This window comes from Trachurus japonicus, chromosome 5 (genome assembly GCF_045865225.1).
Source record: "Trachurus japonicus isolate A0001 chromosome 5, Traja_1.0".
Classification (NCBI taxonomy): Eukaryota; Metazoa; Chordata; class Actinopteri; order Carangiformes; family Carangidae; genus Trachurus; species Trachurus japonicus.
The window spans coordinates 15,818,853-15,841,436 of NC_140911.1; the positions used below are offsets into that span (position 1 = coordinate 15,818,853).

A 22,584-nucleotide genomic window follows, 5' to 3' on the forward strand; every position below is an offset into this window, starting at 1 on the left:
TGCAAACTCAGATATTAGTGGGATATCTAATTTTGTATTATTTTGTTCCAAATCTCACCCCATTATTTCCAAGATAAAATGAGTTACCACCAGGCTGGCTTCTTAAAACGTAATAAATATTTAAAAAATCAGTCAAATGAGCCAGTTTTTTGAACGGCTCTTTGAAAGGAACGGCTCACCAAGATCCGGCTCCCCTCAAAGAGCCATAAATCCCATCTCTATTATGTTATGTGAACTACACTCCAGCCCAGTAGGTGGCGCTACTACGCTGAACAACAACCACCACAGAAGACGAATTGAGGCGGATTGACCAATCAGACGCGGCGTAAACACAGGCGCCAATTTCGTAACGTACGTACAGTCGTTGCAATCGAAATAGTTTCTCTGCCTTTTGTCTCATATTTTTGTCAAAACTTAAACGTTAGACGTAAAAAAAAAGAAAAGAAATGGGGGACAACACCTTCCCTGTTTACACATCGGACGCGATAGTGAACTTTTACCGGACAGAGGTTCTCACCGACCAAGAAGCGAAACACTTCAACAAGAGCGACCTGGTTCCTGCTCCCAAGGTAACAGCTAACTAACGGCTGCTGCTCGCGACAGCCTCCATTACATGACGAGGGGCGTCATCTGTGTCGACCCTGATCAAAATACTGACGAATTTCGCCTTGTTTTGTTAAGGCAAAGAAGTAGAGAGTAACACATTTTTATGAGAGAATGGCACCTAATGAAGAGAGTGACGTTATATTTACTTTTACGTTATTTTACAACTGCGCCCCGTCTGTTTTCACTGATTACTTTACCCAGTTTCCACACAAAATGCTTTACTTTTAGTTTAGAACTACGAATACCAGTGCACTAAATTACCACATAAGCTAATCCAACCACAGAACAAGGACGACGCTGAAGTTGGCCACATAAAAACAGTGAAATGTGCCTTTATTGCATTTTCACAAATAGAATAAAGGTTTCACAGATCAGAAACTGTGTTATAATGAATGTTTAGCCTCTTTAGGATAACCTAGGAGGACAGATTTGAGAAGTCTGGGTACAGTGGTTTTTGACCTGGACCTGGTCTAATGTGGTCTATAATATGCTGAGAAAACAGTGAAATGTGCCTTTATTGCATTTTCACAAATAGAATAAAGGTTTCACAGATCAGAAACTGTGTCTGAATGAATCTTCAGTCCAGATTTGAGAAGTCTAGGTACAGTGGTTTTTGACCTGGACCTGGTCTAATGTGGTCTATAATATGCTGAGAAAACAGTGAAATGTGCCTTTATTGCATTTTCACAAATAGAATAAAGGTTTCACAGATAAGAAACTGTGTTATAATGAATGTTTAGCCTCTTTAGATTAATCTAGTGCAGATTTGAGAAGTCTAGGTACAGTGGTTTTTGACCTGGACCTGGTCTAATGTGGTCTATAATATGCTGAGAAAACAGTGAAATGTGCCTTTATTGCATTTTCACAAATAAGAATAAAGGTTTCACAGATCAGAAACTGTGTTATAATGAATGTTTAGCCTCTTTAGGATAACCTAGGAGGACAGATTTGAGAAGTCTGGGTACAGTGGTTTTTGATCTGGACCTGGTCTAATAAGGTCTGTAGGTATCAAACAAAAACGGTGAAATCTCCCCTTTAGCATTTTCAAAAATAAAATAAACGTTTCACAAACACAATAGTAGGTGTCAGGCAAAGTTAATGTCTTACCAAAAATGTCTAAAATGTTTTTACATCAAGAAGTGTCACAAAAAAACAGACGATCAGTGTACAAACAGTCGCACTGCACGTTATGTTAATTTCCTCTTAACTTTCCCCTTAAGTATTGAATCGGAGGCTAACTTCAGCGTCGTAGAACAAGGTCTGTGGACTTTATCTCAGGGCTCCAGACTGATCCTAATTGGGAGTATTTTGACAAGCATTTTTGATCTACTTGTGCATGTGCAACCAGTAAATTTGGCTCTTTTTTTTGTTTACACTGGTGAAACGTGAAAGGGGCGACTTAATGAATCTGTCATTATAAGTGGCAGGCCAATGTGTGTGTGAGGATCATGAATGAAATCGAAATGTGAATATATAACCCCTACATTTTCTGCTTGTGCTCCTAAAATATAAAGTTAAGGGCCACTGTGTTCCTAGTAAAAAAAAAAAAGTTAGTCTGGCGCCCTGTAACTCCTATCTCTTACACTTGAATCTTGTTATTATTAATCACTATTCAGCCAATACAAACAGGAGGACTGATTACAAATAGAAGTCCATTTTATAGAACATTTTTCAATACACACACACAAGGACAGAGGAATCTAAACCTCTGTTTTAATTATGTTCCGATTTACACACTTGGATGGGCCAGGTTCGAACCAGCTGTAGCTAAACCTCCATGAGCCAAAGAACCAGACCAGATGGGTTAACAGGTTTTATTGAAGGTACTTTAAACTACTGACCATGAACTTAACCCCTGATCATCATTCTCTCTCACAGCCAGATGCCATTCAAACGTTGTACATGCGAGTGTTGCATCTCCTGTATCGTTTCAGACCCGAGTGTCACTCTGTGGTAAGTACTGTGTTGGATTTACCAGACACTTTACATCCAGACAACTGTTTAATTCCAGTTCATGGCTAAAGAGTTTTGTCAATTTCTTGATATGTAGTCTTTTAATTCACTTTCACCAGGTTGCATTAATGACAGATATAATGCTGTAGCTGATGTCTGTCTTCACCATAAGACCACCACCATCGGTTGTCCTTGCTTTCGGTTCAAGCTTGATCCACTTTTTGTTTTCCAACAGCTTCCACTTCAGGAGAACATTCCCTATCCAGAATATCATGAGGGGGCGGCTGCTATCATCAGCGTCTACATGCGCATGTGAGTTTTCTTGCTGTCTCTCCTGGACAAACAGAAACATGGACACTTTCCCGTATCTTTGCAGACAGTATCCTTCAAATGAAAATAAATCATCAGTTTAATTGTTTGAGTTCAGTATTGAAAAGTTGCTGGATTCGAATATGATTTCCATTTTCAGTCAACAGTATTTATTCACCAACATTGTTCATCTTTTCAGGCGGCAATTTCTGCCCATATGCATGGTGTATGATTTTTCCTTGAATGATCTTCTAGCCCCAAGTGAGTACATGTTTCTTATTATTTTAGCTTTCTAAAGCTTGTTTTAAAAATCACCAGATGTTTCTGGAGCTAATGCATTTCAACCCTTGTAACCAGGTATTTGTTCATTCTGTTTCTTTCCAGAAAAACAGAGGACTCTGACGATTCTTAGTGCAATCATGAACTTTCTTCACTTCAGGAAGCAGAGGATGGACGTGATGCTGGAGAAACAGGCCAAATTGGTATGAACCGTAATATTGGTGAAACTTGGGAACAATTTAAATTTGATTCATGTGATCACGATGTTTTTATCTTGGCTTTTTTTAAATGATGGTCACTGTTGGCCAATTGCTTTTCTTGATGAGGATTTCTTTCACCCATAATCTTGTTTTTGTGATTGGTATCAAGCTATTAGCCATTATCCTGGTGTGTCACATATTGTAACACTTTTTTGACAGAGGGCAGACACGGACAGACTGAAGGCTTACAAAAGAAGCGTTTTAGAAGCAGAGAGGAAGATTGAGATTCTGACGTAAGTCTTTGATGAAACATGTGATTTCTTGTTTGTCCAGTTGCACAAGGAAGAGATAACATATTTTTTAGTGTATTTATATAGATAACATTAAGAACATTTATGTTTTGATCTTGGCAGAATGATTAATTGTTAAGTTCCTCAACAAAAATTAATTACTAAACCGACGCCCAAAATCTGCAACTGGGGCTAAACTACATGCTAATAAAAACATATTGCAATCATGTGCACAGATATCGTGTACAGTTTTAGGTGAAAAGGTTGCCTTTGCTTTTCATTTTCCCTGAAAAAAATATGAACGGATGTGGTTTCTCGTACCAAACAAGTATTTTTTACTTACATCTGGAGAATATGAGCTTCAGGCCGAGGTATCTTGAACTTATTATAGTTTCCATAATCATTTTTAAGTAAATTGTTCAGCCCTGTCCTCGGCCATTTTGATAATCAATTATTTATGGAAGCAATTTAATATGTAAACATGCTAGACATTGATTTATTATGAGGAATTGTAGGATTGCTTAGTCATACTGAACCCTAACCCTGATATTTTGGGCTTTTGAACAGTTTTTGAAAACAGGATTGAAAAGTTTTAAGATACCATCCTGTTCTCTGCAAACATTTGTCAACACAGATCAGTTTTACTGTGGCATTTTTTTGAGACCAAAGAGTAAAGCAACATGATTATTTAAACTGTAGCAAAGTTGTTTTCATAACTGCTTAAACGTTTGATTATTTTCTTGAAAAGTGGGAAATACGTTCAATGTGGCCACGGGGGCGTCTTCAGATTGTCGACATTCAATTTGTCATTACAAGACAAAAAAAGCGAATCCTCACGTCAGATGCTGGAACATGAAAACGTTTTGCTTTTGCTTGAAAAGTCGCTGCAGCTTTAAAAAAAAATAATTGATTCAAAACACGACATTGAACTGCATGCCCTCCACTCACATGAAAGATCAAAGTGGTGTTTCACTGTGAGATGAATACAGATGTTTCCTGTTCTTGTTCAGGACCATCCCACCAGAGCAGCAGGCTGAGGCAGACGAGCTGGCAGCCGCTCTCTCCGAGCTGCAGGCCACCACTGTGAACGAATACCGGGAAGTGGTAGGGGATTATGAATCACAGTCAGCAAACCTGTTGTTTTATGAGCCTCGAGTCAAAGTGAATTAATGTCGTCTGCTTTCAGAACGAAAAGAATGACTGCATCGCAGAGTGGAAAACCAAAATCGCAGAGAAGTCACAGAAACTGGTGCGTGACTGTCACTTAAATATGTAACAACTGGTGTCCCAAATGTCCTCACAGGGTTCCTACGCAAGTATGGAAAGTATGGAATAATATGGAATTTGATTTCATACATTTCCAGGTCTTGAAAAGTATGGAAAACGGAAACTAATGTATGGAAATATATTTATCTTAATACTTATCTGGGTTTGGTCTTATTCACATTATTACTTTGTAGCCTATGCGCTATTGTACCTAGCTACAATATCCTGGAAATGATTTGGTTTCATAATGGCATACAAATTCAGAATAATGAAAACAAATGATTAATTGCATGCTTTATTAACGTGAAACAAATCTATTTACTCAAATGTCACAAATTATTTTTAAAAAATTTTACTGAGACACTGCAAAAACTCAAAATCTTTCCAAGAATATTTGATTTGCCTTATTTCTTGTCAAAATGTCTCATTTCTAGTCAAAACTAATCTATTTCCACTTAAAATAAGACTCGTCACCTAAAAATGTACTTGTTTTTAGATCATTTTCACTTGTTTCAAACAAATTTTCACTCGAAATAAGTAGAACAATCTGCCAGTGAAAGCAAGTTTTTTGTGCTTGTAATAGAAAGAAAAAACTTGCTCCACTATCAGATTTTTCTACTTATTTCAAGTGGAAATCTGCTTGAAAGAAGTAAAAAGTGTCTAAAAACAAGCTACTTTTTATGTGATGAGTCTTATTTTAAGTAGAATGAGATTTGTTTTGACTAGAAATTACATTTTGACTAGAAATAAGACAAATATTCTTGGTAAGACTTTGAGTTTTTTGTAGTGGAAATCCGGAAATTAGGGTCTGGAAAAAGTATGGAATTTGGAAATTTAAAATGTGTAGGAACCCTGTCCTCAGTTGAGGCCTTTCACTGATGAGAAGTATGTTGTTTGTGTGATAGGCCCAGGTGAAGGTGGACATCACCAACATGAAAGAAGACATCACCAAACTCAAGTCTCAGATCGTGGAGTCACCAGAGGAGCTGAAGAGTCAGATGGAGAAGATGAGGGAGAACGTCAAGAGCATCAAGAGCACCACTGTAAGCGGAAAAGAGAACAGATGTTTTGTTGAAATGAGGTTAGACCGACACGTGCAACAACCAGTTATAACGAGTTTTGTGATTGCGCCGATTTTCAGACAGAAACAGACGAGCGTGTGGTGGAGCTGCAGAACATGGTGCAGAGTGTGACTCACACTGAGGCGGAGATCCAGCAGATGCTGAATCTGCTGCAGGACCTGGAGAGCAGCATGAACAACTCCAAGCAGAAACAGGAGACGGTAGGAACAGTGTACAAGTATTTTAACCACATCAGCCCAGGCAAATATGTGATGATCATTCTGATACATAGAAAAGAAAAGATCTTTCTCGCATTCAGGTAAACATCAAAATAAATGAATAATCGGAAAATGGGAATTTTCCAAAGCAGCACAGAATAAGTGGACCAGATCTATGATCAAGTATGCACGGTACAAGACAGTGAGAAGGAATCCGTGCTCCAGATAAGTAAATGAGTTGTTGAATCTGGCACTGGTCTATTTCTGCTGTAAGAGCTTTTCCAAGGAACCATTGTATGATCTCAGGAAGGAGGGATGCGCCGATCACTTTTTTTGGGGGGCGCCAATACTGATTTCATCTAGATGAGATCAGTCAACCGACAGCTGCAGCTCAACCTAACAAAACAACTCCACCCCAAAATCTTTTTGTATTCAGTCAACACAACAGGCTTTAACCTGATTCATAACCAAAAAACTTCCAAGGAGCAAAGCAACAACTATCCAACAGGAAGGACAACTGAATTATTGTAAACATCATAATTATTATCAGCAATCATTATCAGACTGATTAACATGATTTAGCCTGTCTATAGGCACAAAGGGGCAAATACTCATTTAAAAGGCAATTTGTCAGTATGATGAACAAACGGCTAATAGTGATTGGTGGGTTGTATCTGTGTGTGTCTGCAGCACCAGGAGCTGATGGTTCAATATGAAAAGAAGCAGAAGGAGCTGAAGAACCTGTGCATGGAGGAAGGTCAGATGAAGCGAGCTCAGGGCATGAAGCTGGATAAAGAGTCCAAACAGAACATCCGGAGACAGATGAAGAGAGAGATGAAGGAGCAGCACGTTCAGGGTGTTTTGGGGTATTTTAATGTCATAATATTCACAGTACGCTTCGCCACCGGACACGTTTTTTTTAAAGGTGTACAGAAAAGAAAATTGAATTTAAGCCCACTCTGGGTCATAAAATTAGTGTAATAACTCATCTATCAGACGATGCAGGCCAAACTTTGTGCAAAATTCTATTTTTGAGTAAATCTGGGATGAAAGTGTGTTTTTTTTTTTTCCGCATTGGATAATGCAGGCGCACGGATTATACGTCAGCCTGTACACGATTCACCAGCCACTGATATTGGATCCGTAATCCGTCATTCAAACGTCTGAGACACGCACACAGAGCTTTTGAATATCCCGCCCGCTCGATAACGACCAATCAAATTAGTTTTCCTTACTCGGGTAAACTCGTGTTGCAGCTCGTGACAACTCGGTGCGACAAACAGGACAAACGGCCATTTCTGTGTACACCTTTAATATCACAGACTAAATATCACAAACAATTTGACGGCCACGTTTGTTCTGTGAAATAAAACTCAACTCACCTGTTCTCCAGGCAGTGTAACCAAATCCACCAGAAGCGCGAGGAGATGGCCGAAAAAATCCACGAGATCTCCAAAGAGACGCAGCAGCTGAAGGGCAAGATCCAGAGCCTGAGAGACGTCTGCAGCAAAGAGACAGAAAAGGCTCAGGTAGAGTCAGGATCTTCTGCTTCACTCTGCAGCTTTTCATAACGCTTTTGAGACTTAACGTGTGTGATTTCACTCTGTCCAGGCTCTGTATGACACCCTGTCGGCTTCCATGGACGATCTGCACAGGAGAATTGAGATGCACGTCGTGGACCTGAAACAAGACGTCGTCAAGATGTCGGCAAACTTTTAAATGGATCGCTTCTTGTTTTTGTCACTTACTATGTTACTGTTGCTACTTAACCTGTCATTGTCTTCACTGTTTAACCCTTTGTCTTTCCGATCGCTCCTATTTAAAATGTTTTCAATAAAGTTGTATTTTAAATGTTTCATTTTTCCAGTAATTAATAAATCTCATGCTTCCATTTCTCACAAAGTAAAATGTGTTATGTTCTTGACAATCTAATGATTTTATATCATGATCAATATTGATGATGACATTATCAACTATTCAAGTTTGTCTGCCCTGATAACATGAAGTCATGCTACATTCACAAACCAACAGTATGATGTTGTCTCTTCCATTTAAAAATGCAATTACACTATCTAGCTAGCTTGGACTGAGCATGGAGGTTGAAGGTGCCAAAGAAAAGTTGAGATGCTGAAACTTTGAAGGCATCTGAAAGAACAGTTAACACTGAATCATGCAATTTAACAGTTAAAAATTATGGAAATGGGTGAGTGAGATGGTTGCTCTCTATCAGGTTATATAGAATATTGAGCTGTATAGATGTGTGGTCAATGTGGGATGTAAGGCGCTGATCTGATCTGATCAAACTAACTAGTTACCCAAAAGCCTTTTATACTTACTTTTTTTATGCCTGTGTGTATTTTTCTTTGTATTTGCACTCTTATGCCACATACTTTTTTAATGTTTGCTTTATTCGCAGCAGGTCCAACACATGGGCTGATGGGAGCTTGGAGGCATCTAGTGATGTTTTTTCATGTGTACAGAAAATTCTGGTCATTTTATATAAATAATCAAAGTGACAAGTTACATACTGTCCACGTTCTTTATTCATAATCAGAAATAATAACATAATATTTCAGGTCGACTTTGACCTCTAAAGCTAAATCATGATTTATGAGAGTGGTTCATTTCCAGTCGCTAAAAATGCAATTCATATAAAGGCTGTGAAATTCTCATTATTTGTCTCGGTGCAACCCCTAATGATGGACGATGTTGTCGAAGAAATCAGTTGACGTCTTCATGTTTAGGCTCCTTTTCAGGTCCTTCCTTGGAGAGGGGCCTGGCCTTTTTGGTCTTCTGGTACATGGTCAGCTGAGCTTTGTAATCTTTAACCTGATTCCTTACTGAATGCAGCTCCTTACGCAGTTCATTGATTTCAGTAATTAGAGTTGAATTGTCCTGCAGAGATGGAAATCACCCAAGTAATCAGAATATCTTATGCACTGTACCAACATTGTCTCATTTGGTTGATTTTTTTTTTGCACTCTTTAATTTTATTTTTGTTTATAACACGAACATCAGCAATGTAAATATTTCCATATTAACGTTACAATTTCCTATCCAACAAAATGTTGAACTAATGAGAAAATTAGTACCAGTGTATGTAGTCTGTCTGTGTATAATGTGCAATGTTCTTCTCATGTTGCTTCTCTCCCTGTAACAAAGCCAGTTTGGTCTTCAGCTATTCAGTGTGGATCTTATAATCATAAACATTTTATAATCAATCGGTGGATTGATAGATTGCAAGGGTCTGGCAACCAACTGTGGGAATTATTTTTCTGTTGTTGCAAGTCCTATCTTGATCAATAGATGGTGGTATTATTCTGCTCATTCTCCACTGACTCAACATATTAGACTAGACCATTTATACATACATTTTTTTGGGAAAACCAAGATATAAATACTTTACAAGGAGGATCATCTGTGCAGTGACAATGTTCCCCAGACCTACAGGTGGTGTTATTATCTACCTTCATGATCTTGAAATAGGCTTTCTCTTGTTCCGCAGTGGACTTGGTCAGCCTCGTCTTCAGACTGCAGACAGTCTTCTCCAGGTGTTCACGCTGACGACAGAATGTGCTCTGCTCTTCTTCATCTACGCTGCTCTTCTCCACCTTGGAAACAGCACACACAGAACAGTTTGTTTTCTCTGTACTTTTCACTACAAAAGGCTGCAAAGCAAACTAGACCTAACCAAAAACGTAATAACGGCCAATAATGTAATAATTTTGGCCATTTTAAATGTAATAAAGCCAATAATGTAATAACATGCCAATAATGTAATAAAACTTTTGAGCCAATAACGTAATAACTTTTTGCCAATAATGTAATAAGTTATTACATTATTGGCTGGTAATAACTGGTGTCGATAATGTAATAATACATAAATATGACTGCAGTTCTTGGAAATAAAAGATTTTTTTGCAGTTTGCTAATCAAAAATAGGTAAGTGGATGACTACCCTATAACCCTAACCCTTGGACAAATGATGGCTAAATATGTTAATTAAAAAAAAAATCAATGGTAAAATCAAATCAACGCCATTGCTCCTCCAAGCCATGCTGGGATTATCACATTTAACATGACCTATTCCCAATGGTTTGTCTGAGGCAGGAAGTTATACATGACTGAAACATAAACTGGCTGGCAGACACCATTCAATACACAAGTTTGGTTATGTTTTGGAGGTTGTTGATAGCCTACAATGCTTACTTCTTCCGTTTGCAAACATATCATTAAGCACGGTAGAAGTGAGAGAGAGAGAGAGAGAGAAAGGTGAAAGATGGTACATCTTGGATGAATAAATATGACGACTATGTCATCCACTATACCTATTTTTGATTAGCAAACTGCACAAAACTGCCTTTAATTTCCAAGAACTGCAGTCATATCTATGTATTATTACATTATCGGCACCAGTTATTACATTGTCAAAGGTTTTTTTAATACTAGGCCAATAACGTAATAACCAGCCAATAATGTAATAACTTATTACATTATTGGCAAAATGTTATTACGTTATTGGCTCAAAAGTTTTATTACATTATTGGCATGTTATTACATTATTGGCTTTATTACATTTAAAATGGCCAAAATTATTACGTTATTGGCCGTTATTACGTTTTTGGTTGCTACACTCCCCCTTGAAAGAAAGCCGACAGGCAGCTGGAGAGGGATCTCCTGTATGAACCTGCACTCACCCCATCGGCCTGCGATACGTAGCGGGCGTAGATCATCTTTATGCTGTCCTTCAGTTTCTTTGGCTCTTGGATGAAGCCAACACAGTCGTGGAGATCTGACTTGAGCCGCTGAAGATGTGTCTCCAGATCTTTCAACTGGCCACAGAAAACATATTAATCTACATTTAATTGTATCATGTATCATTGTATCATCAATGTAATCATGTAGAAACATTTACAGCCATCACTGACACTTTTAATATATATTATAAATATGTATGGTAGTGTTCTTTTAAGATGGACTTAATAAATGTGAAACTATTTGATATAAATCTGGGCAAAGTAATACAGCTCAATGTGAACATCTGCCACACATCTGTCTTTGAGAAGCGAAATCAATGAGAGGAGACAAAAGCAACGCTCCACTCAACACTCGACAGTATTAATCATTTACTGGCTCTCCAAAGCATTTAAAAAACTGAAAGGTTAGCATATAGTGATCATATGGAGGTAGGTGTTGAAGGTGTGTGCTGACTTTCTGCATCTCCCTCTGCATCTCCTTCTCTCTGGTCCCCAGTTTCAGCCTCAGGTCAGAGACAGTGAGCTTCAGCTGAGTGTTGCGCTTGTCCGTTTGCACCAGCTCCTCCTCCAGCTGTCGAAGAGCAGAGACGGCACATCACTGTTAACACCACACAGATGTTTTATATTGAACGTTCATTTGCTACAACAGATATCAGATTTCTGTGCTGACGCTGGAGTCTTCTGCCATCTACTTTATTCTTCTTTTCAAATGTGAAACTGAGTACATCTACAGGGGGTTTCTGAGCCTCCAGATGAAGCCATCATCCTAACACACCTGTTGGATCCTCTCCTTCTTCTTACTGATGTCTTCTTGTTGAGGCTCAGCCTGCATCTTAAACTCATTCAACTGGAATTCAAGAACAAACTTCAGTTTCTCCAGAGCCTGGTTCTTCTTCTTCAAGCCAGAGATGGTTTCATCCTGCATGAGCATGATCAGGTGGAGAGATTTTAGTGGAAGAGGTTTGTATAAGTTTGAGTTGACTGATTCAAACACCATAGAGTGTTAGCTAATGTAATAATGCTCTGTACTCAGCCACCTTGTCCTGGTTGGTCTTTTCATGTCCGGCAATCTGCCTCTTCAGGTCCTCGATGTCACTCTCCAACGAACGGATCAAACCCAGCAGCCTCTGTCGCTCTTGCTTCAGCTTGTCTATATCTAAGCACCTGTCATCGATCTGCCTCTGAAGACTGTAGAACTGAGTGAGACACAAACATGATGATGAGAGAGAAGCGGACGCAATCAGAGGCCACTGACAAGCTCAACGAAAAGCAAATCTTTGTTAATTGAAGAAGGTTTTCTCACCTTTTGTGCCATGATACCAGTCTCTGCCTGCAGACTTGTGTTGGTCGTTTTTTCTGTCTTTAGTTTCTTCTCATACTTGATCTGGATGTCATGGATCTTCCTGTCTTCATCCTCTTCTACCTGCCTCATGAATTCTTCAAACTCACGGGTCTGCTGCTGTGCCTCCTCCTGACACTATCAAAATAAAAACATGACAAAATCAAAGTGGCCATCCCAGTTCATCCAGCAAAGCTCTGCCACCTCCTCCTGCTCTCGCTGACTGACCTGAGCCAGGTCCTGAATTTTCTCCTGCAGCTTGGCCTCTGAGCACTGTGTCAGTTCCTCTAAGGCTTGGGTTTTGCTCTCCTCTGCAGCCTTCAGCTGCTTCTCATAGTCCTCTTGCATTCTTTGATACTTATACAGAAGGTCCTGGTATCTCTCATGCTCCACGATCAACTTCTGGCTGTATGATAACTCTGCGTTTGAGAGACAGATGCATAGACTGATATTTATAGAAAGAAAACACACCGACTCTTCACACTCATCCTGTCCTCATCTTACCTAAATCCTTTAGTTCTTTGGAGTTTTTCAGAGAGACTTCTGCAGAATTGTCCTGGTGCTCACGCTTCTGCTTTTCCATCTCTGCCTTCATGGACTATGGGAATAGTACATAAACACACAATAATTAAAAATTATAAAAAATAAAAATAAAAATAAAACATTCCAAAGGCAAAAGGAACAACCATGCTGATTGAATGCAGGCAAATACTGCACACAGCTAAATCTAGATATTAATATAAATGATGCATAGACTTATGTCTGGAATATCGCTGGTAGGTCTGTGACCAGCAGACCTGCTGTGTAGTTTGCAGAGATTCTATTTGCTGGGTAAACTTGTCAGAAATCTCCTTCATCTTTTCATTGTAGCTCATGTCCTTCAGGCGGAGCTGGTACTCATTCTCCATCTGCAGCTCCTCCAGACGCATCTTCAGCTCCAGCATGTTCTGCGTCTGTAACACAGACAGACAGGAATGTAGAGCTGAATGATATCAACCGGTGTCACAAATTTTCAGTTTGACAACAATAACCTGGGAAAATGGCTTCTCCCTAAGAAAATAAAATATATTATCTTTCTGAAAAGTACTAATAATTTGGATGTTGACTAGAGAGACAAACATCACTCTCATGGACTGTAGTTGTAATGAGCTACACATCATCCATCACACAATGTCCGTCAAGATCACATTATGTTGTGTTTAGACGTATTTCAAGCAGCTGATGTGAACACACAGACCTGCTCCTCCAGGTCAGACTTGGTTACAAGAATCTCCTCAGTGTGGATGATCTGCCTGTTGCTCTTCAGCCCTCGGCCCTCCTTATCAATGATCTTCCACATTGACAGACAGCCATCTTCAGACACTGTCAGCAGGAGCTGATCATCATAAGTGATCACCATCTGAGGAGGTAAAAGGTCTCTTTTGTTATTGGTTGACATGACAGATCATTTCTGGTTCCCAAAATATTCCAGCACTCAAATCCCACACTTCTATGTTAGTGTTTTGTTTTGTGAACATTGTTCTTCAACACTGAGACCCACCTTGGTAACTGGGCCACAGTGGGCCTGATACATGATCCAGTCCTTCTGGATGGGTAGTGGGTATTTAATTGTCCTGATGGATCCACTGGAGGTCCCGGTGAAGACGACTTTACCAGAGTGAGACACCGCTATCGCAGTGTGAGCTACTTCATCAGCAGGAATCTCCTTAAGTACCTGAGGAACCAACAACTGAGTTTTACAGAAGAGAATATTGTCCTGCACAATGATGATCAAAATAATAAATTCAGCTTTTTGTTTTGTTTTGTTTTTTATATATTTTTTTAAATCACAAATAGAGTAAAGTACATATTTCTTATTTAGTGAAGATGATTTCAACTCAATCTTTTGGTCTCAGGACACACAGCTACAACTAATTATAAGGACGTTGCTCCTACTTACCTGACAGTCTTGGATCTCCTTCAGTGTGAGGTCACTGCCCACAGCCAGGATGGTCTTGCAGTCTGAAGAGAAGGACACATCTGTGTAGCTACAGGACTTGAGGACGCTCTCTGACTCACGCTTGCCATTCTGTGTGTTCCACTCATACACCGCACCATCCATCCCACATGACACCAGTCGGCTGTCATCCAGGCTCCATTCAATGCCACGTATCTGCCAAAAAAGAAAAACTGTCTAGTTAGACTAGTGAGGACTAGTCAGACCGATGCGTTACGAACTGATGAAGCCCCTTGGATAAAAGGCGAAACGTCTTCCTAGACAAACACATTCAATTTGTTGACCAGAGATAACGATGACCTGGATGAATGAGAATATTCACAGACTGTCTAGTTAATTACAATAATGAGCATGTGTCTGTTGGAGAATACATTCTTATGTCTCTTATGACTCACCTTTCCATTGTGGCCTTTCAGATTGAGGACATTGTCGAAAGAGGTGACAGAGTAGATGTGAATAACGTTTCCATTTACGGCTGCAAACATGTGGCCACCGTGGCTGAAAGCACACTGAGGTGTGGAGAGAGGAAGAGAATTAGAGCTAAAGAGTGCAGCATAATGCAGCTTTTCTAATAGCAATTCAAGTTTGCTGAGTGAACACACAATCATCACCCACACATATATACATCACCTCTCTGCAGCAGCGCACAGTGAACTCCTTGAAAGGGCGGATCTCATCGATGACCAGGTTCATCAGTCTGAGTTTGTCTGAAAAGCCCACGAGGATGAATAGGCCAGTGGGGTGCAGAGCCACGCTGTGCGCCTCTTCCTGGAACTCCTTGTACAGCTCCAACACTCTGATATTTTATAGCAAAGCAGAAACACAGTAGCATGTTTTATATGCATTAAAAAGTCCCAGCAATTTTCTTTCTGTGTTGTAAAACACATTGAAGCAATTTATTTATAGCTTTTTGACAAAAAATCCCTGAGAATATGTGGTGAAATGATGTGCACACTCGACAGAGACACAACAACAATGGCCTACTTTGTTTCATAGTTCCAGATGCGGACAGAGTGGTCCAGAGAGCTGGTGGCTACGAGGGGCTTCCAAAGGCAGATGGATAAACCAGTGATGGACTTTGAGTGGAAGGACTGGGATAGGAACTCAAACTGTGGTGGTTCTTCCTAAAAGGTTGCAGAATGTACATCTCAGATCTAAACGTTGTTTTGATGTCTACAACATGCAGGAAAGAAATACAGTTGAAGGCAGGTAATGGTAAGAATGTGCTACAAAGGCAATGGAGGAGGATAAAAGTACATACCAGCATTTAAAAGGGAAAACAATAAACAGAGCAAGGAAATCAACAAGTGAGTTAAACAGAAACAAAAAAAAAGATGGTAACACTTTACTTGTTGGGTGGGTGCATAGCACATTCATAAGACCTTTCATAGGGTCTTCGTAATCAGTGATGGGAATAACGCTGTTAAAATAAACGGCGTTACTAACGGCGTTATTTTTTTCAGTAACGAGTAATCTAACTAATTACTATTTCCACCTGACTCTGTGCAGCTTCTTCATTAAATCCAAACAGTCCGACACAGCGACGCACTGCTCCTCTTTGACTCTAAAGTCTCTGTAGCTCATCAGCCCGGAACGACGGCGGCGTTTGGCCTCAGACGAGTCTCGGACTTCCAGAGCAGCTACAGCGCAGCGTTGTGACCTCAACCATGGTGGATGAGAGCAGAAATGTTGTTGTTGTTGTTGTTGTTGTTGTGAAAATGGGCGAGCTCGTGAAGACGCAAATTTACACAAAATGGTCACGAGTCAAAACGAGCGATAAATCGCGTATCTCGCGTTTGGTCGCGCGTCAGAACTCGAGCGAAAAAAAAGCGTTCCACAATGAAATAGACGAAGACGCGAAGGTCCCGTCGCCAAAAAAAAACCGGGTGTATTGCCTCGCAAAAAAAAAAAAAGTCGCGTCTACCGAGTCTTTGCGTTACGGCCTTTTACACCGCGGACGTAACGAATAAACAGTGACGGTGTGAATGAACAACATAGAACAGGACCAGACGTGGCGTTGTTTCCTCTTTTCACCGACAGCTCCACTCTCCCTTACTTACACTAACTACTGTTATTGTTGAGGCCAGAGAATTTTTTTTAGGGGCAAATGCGAGTGAAATGCTCGCCCATGGTGGGCATAAGAAAATGTAAGACCTGTCTAAAATTATTTAAGACTTGAAGACAATAATTCAACAAATTTAAGACATTTTAAGACCTAAAATTTAGATTTTCACATTTTAAACTTTTTAAGACCCCGCGGATACTCTGTTATTTCATATAAAAGTTTAAGTGCATACATATTTTATGATGCTGTGTATTATATATTTAAGACCATCTTAGAATTTTCTAATAAATGTAATACTTTTTAAGGCCTTAATTTTAGATACATGAATTTAAGACTTTTTAAGGATCCGCGGAAGTTGTGTGCTCGCAGCAGGACAGATGATCAGATGGATAATCGGTAAAGTTAATAATTTCACTTAATGTGGCCATGAATAAATTAATTTCGATGTTTCGCCTGTTATTAAACGCAAATCTTGAATAGGTCTCCGCTGTTTTCACATTTAAAAAGGTCTTTGTTGTCTTTGTACAGAGACAATATGAGATTTGCTTGTAGCCAGCACTTAAAAAACCCACTGTAACCTATTTTCATAGGCACACCAGCCTCGCTTCCAGTAAAACACACACTCGCGTTCCATAATTGCGATCAGTGAAATATATGAAAACAATAAAATACAATTTAAAAATTAGAGAAAAAAAATCCAAATTCTTCGACATATTTAAACTTAAAAAAAAAGAAAGAAAAAGTAACGCAATAGTTACTTTCCCTGGTAACTAGTTACTATTATAGTGAAGTAGTGGAGTTACTAACTCAGTTACTTTTTGGGAGAAGTAATTAGTAACTATAACTAATTACTTTTTAAAAGTAACGTTCCCAACACTGTTCGTAATGCATTCACAAAAGCTTGATAAGGCATAAGACTCAGCATTGCTATGGAATAATGTACTGGGATTTCTTTTCAAAATAAAAGTCCCCTAATTGCACCTGGGAATACAAAATAAAATACCGCTATTTATTTAACATTCCATTGCAAGGGTTCATGAAGGCCTCACAAAACAGTCACAAATGCATAGTGTCATAGAATTGTGCCTTATGAAGCTGTCGTGAATGCATTACAAACACTTGTGAAAGGTCTTATGTATGTGCTATGCACCCACCAGTCAAGTAAAGTGTTACCAAAAAGATAAAGAATATGAAATAATCAGCTTAGGTGAGTTTAGTAGAGGTGTTAAGAGTGGTTGTAGTGATTGTGTGCGGATGCTGGTAGTAAATGGCACTGTCTTACAATATGCAATATGCATGGTTGTTACTCTTCATCAGAGAAACAGGTCCAGGAGGGTATTTTGGAACATTTGGGTAACTGATCCACGACTTTTGAACTTATTAGCCACCAAAACAAAAAAACATCTTTTACACCTAAAGAAGATTCTCCAACTCTGGAAAGACGAAGATGAAGGCAGACAATGGATCATGTGGTATATCGAAAAATCAAATTCATGTTCAAAATTAAGCAAGAACCAGCTAGGATCATATCCAGCACCCGCATACATACATGTATAGTTAATGGTTATTATGCAGATGTTAAAAAACAACAAGACATTCTTCACAGCCTCTATTCCTTCAGTCGGGTATCCTCAGTGTTTATCAAGTGAATCATCTTCAGATTGGTTTATTTGTTTATGGTTCCCTAAAAAAACTCCTTCCATCATCTTTTTCATTATATATTTGCTTACAACTATCAATTTCACACCTATTCCACACGTAACTCTTGTCACCTTAGAACCCAATATTGCTGTACCTGCTGTACAGTTCTGTATACTCTATCGTGGACCAAGAATATGGAATTTATTACCTGTACATTTTTTTGATTTATCTTTACAACAATTTAGGAGAGCACTAAAGTCTCTCCTGCTAACCAGCCAATACTTTCCACATGGTCTGCCTATCTAAACTGGGATTATTTTATATTTCTTATCATATGTTTATCAAGCTTTTTGTATTGCATTGTACAATGTTAAATCATGTTAAACCATGTTTGTATTTATTATGTATGAACGACTTTTGTACCTCACAAATGTATGCTCATTAGCTTAGAACTGTAGTCGGAGAATGCCACCCTACAAGCCCCTGGAGGGTTTTTTGGCATTCCCCTTCACATTGTTTTGGATTTTATATGTTATATCTTTTTTAACTTTGATATGTGAAAATAAATAAACAAACATAAACAAACAAACATACCAAGAATGTGTGCTTGCACATATTTGACTGGCCAACACAGAGCCCTATCAGCTTACATCAGACTGCACTGTGGAAAAAGTTCTCTGCTAGACACCAGAGCCTTCAGCATTAGGACCCCCGCTAGTGCAATCTCCTTGTCTCATATGTCTCTTTAATGCAGCACTGGTGTTGGTGACAGTGGTGCAGGTGGCAGTACTACCTTGTTGATGTCCACAGAGGACAGGCTGATGCTGTACAGCTGTCCTTGGTCTGTACTGATGGCCAAGGTTTCCTCTGCTGGACTGAGGCACATGGTGTCAATCTCCTGGCATTCAGCACGGGTAACCTCATTAACGTATTTGTCTGGTGGAATCTGACAGAAAAGAGGACACATATAATCACTGCATTCAGAAACCCTGCAGTACCAGTGTTGCCAGTAGCATTACGCTTTACCTGTATCTCCCTGCTCTTTCTGTAACTGTCCTCCTCCGTCTTTTCAAATAGACAGACAGTGCCGGGACCCATCGAACATGCAAATCCTTTGGAGTGGGACAGGATGGCTGTGATACAAGAGACAGTTGGGGCTTCATGCACGTTGGTGTCTTTGATCTTCCCCATCTCCACTTGCCTGGACAGTTTTTAACAAAATTATAAGAAGTGGTTTCACAAAAAAAAAAACTATAAAAGCTGGTCTTCATGGTTGTTTTTGAAACGTACATTTAAACATTAGGAAAAAGTGGATTTGTTAGGGATTATTTCCATCATAACTGTGTAATCTAACGACAGATATAGTATCAATGTGGAAGAACTGACCTGTCAGACTGTTCATGTGCGGCCTTGGAGGCTGTGCTGATCTCTTTCCGCAGCTCTCCAAACTCAAACACCAACAGCCTGCCTGTGTCTGTACCAGCGATCATCTGCTCCACTGTCATCCAGGTGTGACACAGGAAGTTGATGGTCTCCACCTTTGGGAAGCTGCTCTGTTTCAGGGCTCCCTCTGAGTAGCGGAACAACTTGAACACACCAGTTCCACTCACACATAGCTGCGTGTTGTTGAAAGGGTTGAAGCTGACCTGAGGAAAAAATCATCATTTTGTATCACACACAACAACAATTCTTTGCAAATAATCTTCATCCCACCGCAAATAATCTTCATCCCACCTTTTTTAAGTCTACTTTCTCTCAGTTCTCAATTAGATTTAGAGGTCCGCATTTTTGGAATGCATTACCAATCCACCTTAGAAACTGCACAAGCATAAATTCATTTAAGAAACAAACAATTCACTTTCTATTGGCCCAATTGAGCAATGCATAATTCCACATACTTTTTACATCACTTTTGTTTCTCTCTCTCTCTTTTTCTAATTGTTTTGTTTTTCACATGACTGTAAACTGAATTTATGTTGAATGTTTATCTTTATAAATTTATGTTGAATGCTTATCTTAACAAATGTATGTCAAATGTTTATCTTGAATTTTCACACAAAATTGATTTTCTTTTTTAATTGTTTTATGTTGTTTTTTCATTCTGTAAATTAAATTTATGTTGAATGTTTGTCTTTTGGAGGACCACTTGACAATCCCTTAGGGGTTTTTTTGGTTTCTCCAGCACATTTGCTTTATCTACTGTATACTTTGTATGTCTTTTGTTGTTGTCGTTCCACTTTTTAATATGTTGTTTTATACATCTTTTATGTGCTAAATAAAAATACAAATACAAATACAAAATTCTGTTTCTTGACCTTTGACCTCTCTGCATTGTAGGGTCCAATGAGATCAACGATGTCAAACCATCATGGCAGAGAGCGGCTCAGATTGTAATGTTTGTGCTTCTCTGACCTGGACATACACAGTTACCTGCTGCCCACTGACGTTTCTTCCTCAGCCATTTTCATTATTCGTATCATTTTTATTTTCAGTATTAATTGATATTTCATTTTACATTTTGTCAATATATAATGATATTGATTTGAAATTCTGTTGATTTCAATTTGACTGCAGCAGAAATGCACAATTTTTTTCTATCATTCTGTTTTGATTGTGTTTTTAACTGTTTTGAAAGAAGTGTGTTTGCATTTGAAAAATGTCCTGTAAAAAGTGTTGTGTTTTGCAGGTGGTGGACTACTAGTAACTGGGAAGTGTGGTCATTGAATGCATTTTGTGTTAAAGCAATGAAAAGTGATTCACAGTTAGCTCCATATGGCCTTCTGTTTTGCTGACTGTGTTTAAGAGTTTTGAAAATGTGACAATTCAGTTTCGACCAATGTAACCCACTGTAAATAGTATATTATTGCACACCAGCTGGATGCTGCTCAGTCACAGCATGAATGACTTTACCTGGGTGACAGGATTATTGGAGTTACTGGTTTTCACCGAGGCCAGGACTTTCTGCTTCTCCCAAAGCCAGAGGATCAGCATCCAGTCCGGACCACCTGCTTGGCCGATCAGGTACTTGGAATCAGGGGAGAAAGCCAAGCAGACAAACTCTTGAACAGGCATTTCCCCAGCAGTCAGGACTTTTCTCTTTCTGCCTTGCTCATGCTGTAGGTCATACACTGTGATGGAGGCCTTCTCACCGCCCTCTGACACTGCCAGGTACCGCCGGTTGGCACTGATGGCCATAGCTCGCATGCCTTGGCTTTTCTCTGTGCCTGTACAGACAAATAGTAATACCAGCAGAGGCCAAAAATGAAGGGAAAAAAGTAGTATTTCGTGTTTCACAAAGTTTTAAATAAGTGTTTCATCGCGATGTGTAGCAGTCAACAATCATTAAGCGGCCTACCTGGGATGAACCTCTGACATCTTTGGACGATGTTGTAGCGCACACAGTTGTTTCCACAGGGGAAAATGACAGTTTCCTCATCAAAGAAACACAAATTATTAGTCACTCCTGTCCGTAAACCGAACATGAAATGGGGCTGAGCAACTACCGTGGCCATGTTTACAGCGTGGTCGGTCTTAAATATTATTTTTAAAAATTATAAATCGTCCATAAAGACAGACACTTTCGCCGACAGAGCAATTCAAGAACAGATGCCACAGTGAGCAGGTATGCTATGTGATTAGCGTCGCGTCGCTAGGCAACTCAGGAAATCACGCGAGAACCTGGAAACTCGAGTAAAGTTCCCATGTTAAATGCTGTGAAACTGACTGTCCTCAGAGCACAAAACATGTATCCACAATGTCTTATCATATAAACCTACCTAGCAAATGGCCCTCGTCTCTACCTTTACTCATAAAACGTGGAGTTTGGCTGATAATTTCTGATGTTCGTTGCTTTCTAGACGGGCGCCTCATCTCGCGGGATTTCAATGGTTGCTGAGTGACCCTGGCCTATGATGGTGTGGTACTGATATCAAGTTACAGTCCAAAAGTAGTTTCCAGGTTTTTAATTGAGTAGGCTCAAATATTAACATGCCGTGGGCTACTAGTACTTTAAATATTATAAAACATAGCACGCACATATTCCAATACATAGCTTTGAGAGCTGCATGATAAATATGAAAATTTATAGTTTTTGTGTTGTTTTTCTCTTATTTTAAAGTAGCCTAGAGTTGAGACCTTTTTTGCAGTCAGAATAGCGTTAGGCCTACTAATCTCAACAGATTTTGTTGTGTGTAAAACCTGGGAGTGAAATTAAGTGTAAAGCATGTGATGGCAAAACAGAGACAGGCCAGTTATTTGATCATCTAAAACAGGAAATTAGAAAGTGAACTGATGAAATTTGTCAAATTTAGGATATTTGTTAATTGTAGCTACAGTCACGGTATGCTGAAATTCAGTATTGATGAAATTACTTTTTCACCATGGGATGAAAGTCTGTAATTAAAATGATCACTACAAGTCAACCTCTACCCAAAACGATAGATCCATCTGGCATTTAAAAGCGTAGGCTAAGCTTTGGCCACAAGTTTTTTATGCTTGCTACATGGGATCAGGTTGTTTTGAGTTGGTGGTGGTGAGAGTTACTTTAGGCAGTTGATTTTCACACAATAAATAAATCACAGTGATCCAGAACACATACTTAAAAC

General features: G+C 39.2%; 2 protein-coding genes across 4 annotated transcripts; one reads left to right on the forward strand and one right to left on the reverse strand.

The window, feature by feature from the left end:
* Positions 1-316: 316 nt before the first annotated feature.
* Positions 317-8,032, forward strand: nuf2 (UF2 component of NDC80 kinetochore complex). Its single transcript, XM_085776527.1, has 13 exons — positions 317-569; positions 2,485-2,559; positions 2,795-2,871; positions 3,068-3,129; positions 3,253-3,350; positions 3,567-3,640; positions 4,648-4,741; positions 4,824-4,886; positions 5,809-5,946; positions 6,045-6,185; positions 6,873-7,048; positions 7,576-7,711; positions 7,794-8,032. Exons 1-13 carry the CDS (start codon positions 447-449, stop codon positions 7,899-7,901), a joined length of 1,365 nt encoding a protein of 454 aa, XP_085632653.1. The 5' UTR covers positions 317-446; the 3' UTR covers positions 7,902-8,032.
* A 678-nt stretch (positions 8,033-8,710) lies between these two features.
* On the reverse strand, positions 8,711-21,814 carry cfap57 (cilia and flagella associated protein 57). 3 transcript variants are annotated; one of them, XM_085776530.1, is made up of 22 exons: positions 21,781-21,814; positions 21,336-21,411; positions 20,891-21,204; positions 19,367-19,626; positions 19,007-19,181; positions 18,774-18,926; positions 15,259-15,398; positions 14,905-15,070; positions 14,670-14,783; positions 14,218-14,430; positions 13,819-13,992; positions 13,516-13,677; positions 13,076-13,231; positions 12,783-12,876; positions 12,507-12,697; positions 12,243-12,416; positions 11,977-12,135; positions 11,715-11,858; positions 11,394-11,510; positions 10,880-11,014; positions 9,650-9,793; positions 8,711-9,077 (listed from the first exon to the last, which is right to left on the reverse strand). In XM_085776530.1, the coding sequence occupies exons 3-22, from the start codon at positions 21,182-21,184 to the stop codon at positions 8,904-8,906; spliced, it is 3,339 nt and encodes a 1,112-aa protein (XP_085632656.1). In that variant the 5' UTR covers positions 21,185-21,204; positions 21,336-21,411; positions 21,781-21,814; the 3' UTR covers positions 8,711-8,903. The 3 variants fall into 3 exon arrangements, with proteins under 3 accessions (XP_085632656.1, XP_085632654.1, XP_085632655.1); XM_085776528.1 differs by lacking the exon at positions 21,781-21,814 and having other exon boundaries at positions 21,336-21,679; XM_085776529.1 differs by lacking the exon at positions 21,781-21,814 and having other exon boundaries at positions 8,816-9,077; positions 11,715-11,786; positions 21,336-21,679.
* Positions 21,815-22,584: the final 770 nt, after the last annotated feature.

What these genes read in the sequence shown, in the direction of transcription:
- nuf2 (XM_085776527.1), top strand. Translation starts at nt 447, where the DNA reads ATGGGGGACAACACCTTCCCTGTTTACACATCGGACGCGATAGTGAAC. An exon ending in GAATGATCTTCTAGCCCCAA is followed by an intron (nt 3,130 to 3,252) that starts GTGAGTACATGT and finishes GTTTCTTTCCAG; the next exon opens with AAAAACAGAGGACTCTGACG. An exon ending in AAGAGACAGAAAAGGCTCAG is followed by an intron (nt 7,712 to 7,793) that starts GTAGAGTCAGGA and finishes CACTCTGTCCAG; the next exon opens with GCTCTGTATGACACCCTGTC.
- cfap57 (XM_085776528.1), bottom strand. Translation starts at nt 21,492, where the DNA reads ATGGCCACGGTAGTTGCTCAGCCCCATTTCATGTTCGGTTTACGGACA. An exon ending in CCAATAATCCTGTCACCCAG is followed by an intron (nt 19,627 to 20,890) that starts GTAAAGTCATTC and finishes TTTTTTCCTCAG; the next exon opens with GTCAGCTTCAACCCTTTCAA. An exon ending in AGGAGATCCAAGACTGTCAG is followed by an intron (nt 13,993 to 14,217) that starts GTAAGTAGGAGC and finishes TTGGTTCCTCAG; the next exon opens with GTACTTAAGGAGATTCCTGC.